The sequence below is a fragment of the Gadus chalcogrammus genome, chromosome 23, assembly GCF_026213295.1.
Source record: "Gadus chalcogrammus isolate NIFS_2021 chromosome 23, NIFS_Gcha_1.0, whole genome shotgun sequence".
Taxonomy (NCBI): Eukaryota; Metazoa; Chordata; class Actinopteri; order Gadiformes; family Gadidae; genus Gadus; species Gadus chalcogrammus.
In genome coordinates, this window is record NC_079434.1 from 10,404,690 (window position 1) to 10,415,267 (window position 10,578).

The 10,578-nt window shown below is 44.8% G+C and overlaps 1 protein-coding gene across 1 annotated transcript in view; it reads left to right on the forward strand.

The window, feature by feature from the left end:
* Window positions 1-4,740: 4,740 nt before the first annotated feature.
* The window catches only part of cacnb2a (calcium channel, voltage-dependent, beta 2a), a 48,158-nt gene continuing 42,320 nt past the window's right edge, over window positions 4,741-10,578 (forward strand). Inside the window, exon 1 of the mRNA XM_056584819.1 lies at window positions 4,741-4,776. Within this exon, the coding sequence (XP_056440794.1) occupies window positions 4,741-4,776 (36 nt within the window). The remainder of the gene's footprint in view (window positions 4,777-10,578) is intronic.

Here is a 10,578-nt window from a genome sequence, read left to right on the forward strand (position 1 = left end):
CGGAGAAAACAGTGATACCTTGTCACCCTATACCAGTTAGCTACCAGAATCCACCTGTCACCAGTTAGCTAGCAGAAGCCACCAGCTAGCTACCAGAATCCGCCCTTTAGCTAACTCAGATGAGTTGGCCAATTCAGAGCAACAATGATTTATGGTATGAGGTCAGAGCCTGGAGATTAATAAATACTCTCATGAGGTTACGCTGGTGTACAACATTACATTTTATGATATGTTTAGTTGTTATGAGGTTTCGCTGTGACATCATCGTTCGTGAGCCAAAATATTTATAATACCATTCAGGATTATACATGGCTATGCAGATATTTCCAGTCTCGACCACATCGATCATGTGGGAAGCTACTAGCCATTACTGCAGCAACTGTCAAAGATAAGTAAGTTGGATAGTCCCTCCATCGCTTGGAGAATGTTATTTTAAGAAATAGGTGAAGGGCGTCCATGAGGGCTCCATAAGGTTTCAGTTCCCTAGGAGCCGATGAGCTCATTGTGTAGTAGCAGTGAGCTAACCTCTCTCCTACCTAGAATTCCCAGTTTTCCAGGCTCTGGGATTGAAGCCCGCTCCGGGAGCGTCACGTCTGGAGCAGAGTTTCCTTGGCGTTGGACTCTGCGTTCCTTCCCTTTTCCAGGGAGGACGGAAAAGTCCGGAAACAGAGCAGCTCATTAACCGCGGAGGCCCCCAGGAATGTCTCGGCTCTCGATGGGGTTTTATAGTTTTTATATAATCTGTTATATCACTCAGCAGCTGGAAAGGGGCATGGATCTCTGTGGAGGCCTGGGTTGTGTAGCATAGCCTAGCCTAGCTGTACATTACCTAGCCTAATGGAACATAGCCTAATCATGTTATAATAGCCTAGCATAGCTCAACGTTGCCTAGTTTAAAATATTCTAACCTAAATGATCAGTGCTAATTAAGTCACACCCAAATGCTTTACGACTGTCGATGCTCTATTTATGATAATTGCTTGTCCAGTAGCATAAAATGATGACACTGCTTTGTACTTGTATTTCAAAGAGTATATAAAAACACTACAGCATGTCTATCACAACCTGCAGGCTGAAGTAAATAGGTCAGTAGTAAAACCTCTTGATTGGTATTAGAAACCATGCTCATTGTAATTCCATGCCAGATTCTCTCTTTCTCTCTCTCTGTCTGATTCTCACTATCTCTTTCTGTATTTCTGTCTCTTTCTTTATCTCTCTGCCTCTCTCTCTGTTTCTGTAGCTCTCTGTCTCTCCATTCTCTCTCACACTCTCTCTGTCACTGTCCCTCTCTCTCTGTCCCTCTCTGTCTGTCTATCTGTCTCTTTCTCCCTCTTTATCTCTGTGTCTCTCTCCCTTTCTTTCTCTCAAAATTTGTAATCATCTCTGCCTTCCCTTCGCTTTATAATCTCCTCCGTCTCCTTTTTCCTTAATCTGAGAGAGAGAGATAATTAAATAAGATGAAATGAAAGAGGCAGAGATGGAAATAGGGATATAATGGTAGAGGAGAGAGAGGGAATTGAAAAAGGATAAATAGAGAATGACGAGACTGAGAGAGTACAAGATTAAATAGGGTAAAGAACTAGAAGAAGGAGATGAGGAGTGGGGGAGGGTCTGCAGAAGGCTTGGAAAGCCACATCGTTTGCAGCATCAGCATAATTAGCATTGTTAGCATCATTTGCATCGTTAGCGGGTTGGGGGCCCCTGGGTTTGCCCCAGGCCCCTATGCAGCCTTACCTCCGCCTCCCAGGGCCTCCAGACCGTCGACCCCCTCCCAGAGACCCGGACCAGATGTTCTGTCGGCCAATTAGGAGAACGAGGAGAAGCGGAGCTCTGGTATAAGCTGGAGGAGACTGGGAGTGTTGACCCGTCTGGTATTTATCTAGCGTTGCGTCAGAGCAACGCATGTTTAGAATCAGACATCATACATCCCATTAAACATGGCAAATAATTTTTGAACTGGTTAGCTCAGACATTTATTCAGTTGCTGGTAATTGTCGAGCAGGTCGGGGATAGACAGTACAGATACAGGTCATTAAGGAGCAGGTCGGGGATAGACAGTACAGATACAGGTCATTAAGGATCAGGTCGGGGTAAGACAGTAGAGAGACAGGTCATTAAGGAGCAGGAAGGTGTTTGACAGTACAGAGACAGGTCATTAAGGAGCAGGTAGGGGTTAGACAGTACAGAGACAGGTCATTAAGGAGCAGGTAGGGGTTAGACAGTACAGAGACAGGTCATTAAGGAGCAGGTAGGGGTTAGACAGTACAGAGACAGGTCATTAAGGAGCAGGAAGGGTTAAGAAAGTACAGAGACAGGTCATTAAGGAGGAGGTTGGGGTTAGACAGTACAGAGACAGGTCATTAAGGAGCAGGTCGGGGATAGACAGTACAGAGACAGGTCATTAAGGAGGAGGTTGGGGTTAGACAGTACAGAGACAGGTCATTAAGGAGCAGGTAGGGGTTAGACAGTACAGAGACAGGTCATTAAGGAGCAGGTAGGGGTTAGACAGTACAGAGACAGGTCATTAAGGAGCAGGTAGGGGTTAGACAGTACAGAGACAGGTCATTAAGGAGCAGGTAGGGGTTAGACAGTACAGAGACAGGTCATTAAGGAGGAGGTTGGGGTTAGACAGTACAGAGACGGGTCATTAAGGAGGAGGTTGGGGTTAGACAGTAGAGAGACAGGTCTATAAAGAGCAGGTTGGGGTTAGACAGTACAGAGACAGGTCATTAAGGAGCAGGTAGGGGTTAGACAGTACAGAGACAGGTCATTAAGGAGCAGGTAGGGGTTAGACAGTACAGAGACAGGTCATTAAGGAGCAGGTAGGGGTTAGACAGTACAGAGACAGGTCATTAAGGAGCAGGTAGGGGTTAGACAGTACAGAGACAGGTCATTAAGGAGCAGGTAGGGGTTAGACAGTACAGAGACAGGTCATTAAGGAGGAGGTTGGGGTTAGACAGTACAGAGACGGGTCATTAAGGAGGAGGTTGGGGTTAGACAGTAGAGAGACAGGTCATTAAGGAGCAGGTAGGGTTAAGACAGTACAGAGACGGGTCATTAAGGAGCAGGTCGGGGATAGACAGTACAGAGACAGGTCATTAAGGAGCAGGTAGGGGTTAGACCGTACAGAGACAGGTCATTAAGGAGTAGGTAGGGTTAAGACAGTACAGAGACGGGTCATTAAGGAGCAGGTAGGGGTTAGACAGTAGAGAGACAGGTCTATAAAGAGCAGGTTGGGGTTGGACAATACAGGAAGTTTGTTGAAGTAGAGAGGGACTTTCTTGCAGCGTAGAAGCGCCGGGGGGAATCGAACATGCGTCTCTGCTCGGCGTATTTGCTCCATGGTTGGACATGTGTTGTGGTGATATTCCTCTCATCCCCTGGCGAGGTTCCAGGGACCACTCACCTCCCCCATCTAGAGGAGGGGTCATCTCTTCTGACTGGGCCATTTTAGGTCAACAGGATTTAACCAAAGAGCCAGCCGGCGTTGGAAAAGGACGAGCGAGATAGGCTGTTAGTGGGAGAGAGAGAGAGGGAGAGACAGATAAATAAAGAAGATTAAAATATATGAAAGGGTTGGCGTGAGAGCTCCTAGTACTGGTCTGGGGATAGAGCAGTGGTAGAGATGTCCTGGTTCTGGTACTGGTCTGAGACATCAGCCCATATCAGCCGATCCTTTAATCAATAATCAATCATCAGCTCGGATGATTTACAAACAAGGCTCATCTTAGTTCAATCAAATCAAATCCAAATGTATTTAGAGCGAAACAGCGTTGCAAAGTGCTTCACAAGTGAAGCGACAACAGGGACAAGAATTCAGTTAAAAATAACATCAAATACCAGTAACAAAGGCTTTGCTTTTGGTTGTGAAGACACACGTGTGGGGTTCGTCGAAAGTCTAGTTCTCAATGCGCTGCCCCTGGCCTTAGGAGGTCGCCTGTCGCCTGGCAAGTGTCGTCGTGGAAACCGGTTGCTCCCAGGTAGAGCGATGTTCCCCGGAGAGTAGGGCGGGAACTAGGGAGGGAGAAGGAAAGGGAGAAAGTGCTAGGTAATGAGTGGGGGAGAAGGAGAGAGAGATGCAGACACATCAGTCTGCACTCTGAAGAGAGTAAATTAATAGTGTCAGGGTTGCATAGATTATTGTTTTCATGCCCTATAGAAAAAACACTATTTTAAGTTCTAGCGAAGAGAGAGAGGCTGCTTACAGCGAACCTCGATTTACCTGCTCTGAGGAGGAGGTGGGAGGAGGAGGTGAGAGCGAGTAAGCCTGCCCTCTCATATAGTTCACCGCTTCATTCGTCCTCTCCGTAAGCCTCAGAGATCTGCCCTGTGATTGGCTCTGTGTGGAAGGGAGGGGCGGGGTCAGACCTGCTGGGATGTTGAATATTCATACTCAGCGTGAATACATAATCAGTGTCCTAGATGGAAGGAGGATTTCCTCTTGGACCAGCTGGGGTTGACATAGAAGATCTCTGCTGGGATACTCTGCAGTGAGCGGGAGTTGGACCTGCTCTGATCTCTGCTTGGGTCTACGTGGTCCTCTCTGGTCCTCAACTTTGTTGATGTTGAGGTAGTCTGCAGTTTTGGGGGATTTGTGGTTGTCGTCTCGTCGGAGGGCGAAGGGAGGCTCCATGGGTGTAGACCCCCACCCTGCTCCCACCTGCCCAGCCTCGTGGCAGCGAGTGTGGGGCTGATCGCTGCCCAGCAGGGCCTCCCCCCCCTGCCTCCGGGGCCGTCGCCATGCCCAAGACACCCAAGAACAAGAACGTCTCCTGGGTGAGTGAGCGCTGGATGTTGGGCTATTACCAGTGCTGTGTTCTGCTTTCCACGCTCTTACAATTTCTTAAGAACAAATTCTGATAACTTCCACTTTTAACACAGTACGTACAATATCAATTTAAATATTTATATCATGGAGAGTTGGGAAGATCTTTTCTCAGATTAACTGAAATCATCGCTCTCATCAGGTGTGTGGTTTTCAGTGCTCATTTGTGCACTGGTATCACTGTCAGTGTGTGTGTGCATGTGTGTATTTGTGTGTGTTAGTGTGTGTATGTTTGTGTGTAACTGAGTTTGTGTATGTGTGCGTGTGTTAGTGAGCGTATTTGTGTGTGTGTGTGTGTGTGTGTGTGTGTGTGTGTGTGTGTGTGTGTGTGTGTGTGTGTGTGTGTGTGTGTGTGTGTGTGTGTGTGTGTGTGTGTGTGTGTGTGATTCTGCAGATCAGTGCAGAGATTAGTGACTGAGTGGTTTTTGCCCGAGTGGCAGCAGCTACTTGGTGTAATAGAGGTGTGTGTGTGTGTGTGTGTGTGTGTGTGTGTGTGTGTGTGTGTGTGTGTGTGTGTGTGTGTGTGTGTGTGTGTGTGTGTGTGTGTGTGTGTGTGTGTGTGTGTGTGTGTGCGCGTTATCATCAGTAGATAGTGTACTCTACATCGCCACCTGTCTCTCCATGTGCAGTACTTCATGTCACACATCTAGCATTCACTATCTGATCTGAGACTGCATGGGGACGGCGTCTGGCCTGTGGTGTTGTAGGTCATGACACGTTAGAGTGTGTGTGTGTGTGTGTGTGTGTGTGTGTGTGTGGGTGGGTGTGTACTTTAAAGATGAATGTGTGTCAGCGTGCTCTCCCTATCGCTCTCTCTTTCTTTCTCCATCTGTCTCTCACCCACTCTTTCACAGACTTTCTCTATGTCATTAGAAATTTCGTCACCTTTACTCTCGTTTACATTCTCAGGGAACCTGGACAATAATTAGTATAGACGATGCAAAAACAACACAGACGTTGAATGACGGGTCCAATCTAGTTCTGATGACACAAATGGTGCTCTGACATGTACATGGCCAGCTCACAGACCCTCCTGCCCTCCAGGGTGGGGACCATGGAGAACGGTTCTGTTGATGAGAGGAGCCAACCAGCAGAAACACACTCTAACTGTCGTTATCTTATAAAATAATTTATGTTGTGATATCTATGAATGCTTTTAATGCTAGGCTTGAACCTGTTAATGTTACGTCAATAGTTTAAAATGATTTGACCTGCTAGAGAGAACTCACGAGTGACCACATTAGTTAACAGTAAACCTGTGGTTAAAATACAAAAATGACTTTCTATTCGAACCACACAGGCTCCTCAACCAGCCCAGTACAAGGTCTCCTCAGTTTAGAAAACAACCATTTAAAAAATAAATAATGTTTGAGGAAAAAGCTCTTCCCTCTCAGACACAACTCCAGAGATGGAGATGAGTCTTGCCATCTGTTTTGGCGTCGGTTCAACCGTTATATCAAGATTACGTCCACGGAGGCTGTGGAGCGTGAGGCACCAGATACTTCTCCCTATAAGCACCTACCGCTGCAAACCCTGGCTCACCGAGTTACACTGTTTATTAAATGGAGTTCAGACAATGTTATAAAACACAGCAAATACGTTCAGATGTACTCTTGTAATCCAAAATGAGAAATGTTACAGGACTGTAATTCGCATTTTGAAAAAAGGAAAAATGAGATATAAAAAGAAAGTAAGAATAAATATCTGCCGTATATAATCTAATATTTTACTGCGAAGAGCCAATTCTGAATCAGAACAACACAACAGCAGGCCTGTCTGTGTCCTGGGCTGATTTGGAGACAGGGTTTCAGAATATGGAATGACAGGAGAATTGGATGAGATTAGAAGTGGCTTTTACTCTGCGCTCAGCTGGACTGCTCTCTGTGATGTCACCAAGCCCCGCCCCTTCCTGGATCAGCTGTCCAATCAGCCTAATGACAGCCGAGCTCTGACCACTGGCTTAATACTCCAGATGGTGCTATCACTGTCTGTCTGTGCACTTCTGTACTGTGTGTATTGTGTGTGTGTGTGTGTGTGTGTGTGTGTGTGTGTGTGTGTGTGTGTGTGTGTGTGTGTGTGTGTGTGTGTGTGTGTGTGTGTGTGTGTGTGTGTGTGTGTGTGTCAAACAACGTCTGCCAGTGGCTGCAGGTCATGGCTGTGGTGACAGATGTCACACCATTAAATTAAAACTAAAGCGTTCAGGACACAAACACACACACACACAACAACTCACTTATTCTTATGTTTCTCCTGTAACTTTGTGTGTGTGAGTGTGTGTGTGTGTGTGTGTGTGTGTGGGTGTGCGCACATGCAAGTTGTGATATGGTCCATGTGTATACGTCTGTGTTGGTCTATCTTGCATCCATGTGTGTTGATCTGTGTGTGTACCCAAATGTGTGTGTTAACGAGTGTGTGTATTTTAATCTTAGCGAGGCAAGGCGTGATTCTGTTCGTTAGATCAGACCTAAGCGGCGAGTGCTTCATCTCTGCTAGCCGCTACGCTAGCGCTGCAATGCTTTGAGGGTTTTTTGGCGGGAAACGGGCGTGCGAGGCGTTATCCCGTGCAATCTGATAGGTTGGTTAGACAGCAGCCGGGGGATTTGCATAATTCATCGGCAGAGTGTCTTTGGAACTACCTCGCGGCAACAGGTGTGTGGTCGGCGTGGAGACGGGTGTCGACGGCAACGCTGGGGCACGGAGGACATGTCTAAAAAGGCCAAGGTAAAACCGGTGTGAAGTGAAGTAAAGTGTTGTGAACCGATTGACAATGCTCTACTTCCCATGCAGCACTTTACATCACATGTCACATGCCAGTCTGCGGGTGTTCTTGCAAAAGACTTTAGAGTTTCAACTAAAAAGAGTATATTTTCAAACTCTTCAAGTGTAAATCTTGTCCAATCAAGTGTAGGCGGTTGTAGCGGGAATGCTAGCTCTCCCAGCGTAGCCCTGTGAGAATGGTAGCATAGCATTAGCGATGGCTAGCCTCTCCCTAGAGAAAGGGACGTCTGTCTGGAGGTGAAAGAAGATCTGCAGTCTCGTTTTACCCTCTCTGTGCAGCGGAGACTCTTTGAGAAAACACCAGACACCAGTGGTCTGGCTAAGCCCTGTTTTATTATGGCTGGTAGCAATGCTAATCTCTCTGCTAGATTTTCACAGCTCTTACTGTCCAAACTGTGGATGATTGTTCCGACTGAGAGTTGTTGGAGAGAGGTTTGGAGCAGGATTAGTCTAGTCTCGTGGTCACAGTGTTTGAGTCACAGCTGAAAGGTTCTGTGTTTTGATTCCCAATGCCCATAACCTACCTTTAGGCATCCCAGAGCAAGATGCCCCATAACCCACTACCTTCTCCTTAATGACATGGATCTGAATTTACTGGAAGTCTCTTTGGATAAATATGTCTGATAAAAGACTAAACATTGTAGAGATATTAAGGGATGTTGATTTCCTCTGTAAATCTCTGGGTTTCTGGATTGGTTGAAATCTGCAGATTAAAATCTCTTTACTGGGAACAATCTTGATAAAACAGTAAGCAAAGCCATGAGACAGCTTGGACCTACCGTACTATAATAATACCCTTTAATATAATACTATAATATTTATAATACTATTACTGAACTATAGACTAGACTATATACTGTACTTTAATTATATTATATCTGTAATATAAAATACTAATATTAACTAACTAAACCACTGATACAGCTTGGACCTACTGTACTATAATACTATAATAATAATACTTTAATATTCTGTACTAAACCATACTATGCTCTTCTGTAATATAATACCATAATATAATTATTATATAATAAAATGTATATATATACCTTACTGCACTATAATACTATGATATATATAACATATAAAAGTATACACTCCTGTACTATACCTTTTTGCATAATAGTACTGTGGTACCATACTGTATCATAGTGTACTGCAGTAGCAAATGGTACTGTATTATTTTTTACTGTAGGAAAAAGTGACTTTTAGAAAAAAGGTACTTGTTCACAAACAAGCAAAGTTATACTACAGTGAGACTTATCATGAATCATCAAACAATAGTTGTGTAGTATAGTAGCACTGTGGTGCCTGTGTGTGTGTGTGTGTGTGTGTGTGTGTGTGTGTGTGTGTGTGTGTGTGTGTGTGTGTGTGTGTGTGTGTGTGTGTGTGTGTGTGTGTGTGTGTGTGTGTGTGTGGGGGGGGGGGTTCAGGGTTCATGCTCAGTGAGAACATCAATACATTGAGTGTCCCACATCCCCATACAGGACACATGACATGAGTGTATGTGGTTGATGCTTAGAGATAGATCTTGTCAGTTAGTCAGTTTGTGTTTCTAGTTGCTGGTTGTGGTAGGGAAGATTAGTTAGTACTTTATTAATCCCACACAGGAAATTGGCAAAGACTAGTTTTTCAAAGTAGTAGTTGCTCTATACTGATAGACAGATTGGTCAATATTTTTGTATATTTGTCAGTTGTTAGTCAATGGTTGATACGTGAGTCTATTCAGGGTTTGCCATAGTTACGCTGGCAACCCACTGCTTACCGGCTGGTTAACTAAGATGATCTTTAACCAACCGGGTGTTCTGGACTGGTTTCTCGTCTCTCCCTGGAGGGAACTCTCAGCTTTCAGGGTAAGACCAGCCTAGTTCACCTCTCACTCCTCCAGCGCCACCACCCCCAGAGATGTGAGTCCACCCCTACAGATACATCTAAGGTCATGTAGCGACGGAGTCCTATGGAATAAAGATCGTTGGAAAAACCTTTTGTGTTCTTTCGGTCTGTTTTGACCTAATTGTGTGTAATGTTATGCTATATAGAACAGCGTAGATTCAACCCAATGTGTGTGGCTATGGCTATGTTGTCAGTGGAGCAAGTGGATCAACAATTTTAATTATGTGTGTGCCTTGATGTTATCCCACTGAATTCTGGGAAGTATTTGCTTAATTTGGATGAGATTTATGTCTGTCTGTCCAGCTCTCCTCATGGCTGTATTTGGCTCATTTGGTATTTATTTTTTAGTTTGTTCTATCACTTATCCACCCTTTCTCTCTCTCTCTCTCTCTCTCTCTCTCTCTCTCTCTCTCTCTCTCTCTCTCTCTCTCTTTCTCTCTTTCTCTCTCTCTCTCTCTCTCTCTCTCTCTCTCTCTCTCTCTCTCTCTCTCTCTCTCTCTCTCTCTCTCTCTCTCTCTCTCTCTCTCTCTCTCTCTCTCTCTCTCTCTCTCTCATTCTCTCTCTTTCTCTCTCTCTCTTTTTCTCTCTCTCATTCTCTCTCTCGCTCTATCTATCTCTCTCATTCTCTCTCTCTCGCTCTATCTATCTCGCTCTCTCTCGCTCTATCTATCTATCTATCTATCTATCTATCTATCTATCTATCTATCTATCTATCTATCTATCTATCTATCTATCTATCTATCTATCTATCTATCTATCTATCTATCTATCTCTCAGCAGTCAGTGGTGGTAAGTAGCATATACAATGGTCAATAAATCAGAAGCTACGGCGGTGTGACACAATCCTCCATCCATCAATACTCATTTAGCTCACAGTGGATGCCATGCAGAAACCAGGAAACGATACAATACAGCTAAGTTCATAAATAATTAACTCTATGAGACAGCTTGAAGTACAATTAAAAAAAATCCTAAATCTCAGCTTTACCTGGTGACATAGGGCGGAGCTATGGATAGTAACTGACGCATCAACACAGCAGCCTGGTAAAGTTGAAAAATCAGCAACCTGACATCAAAGATGC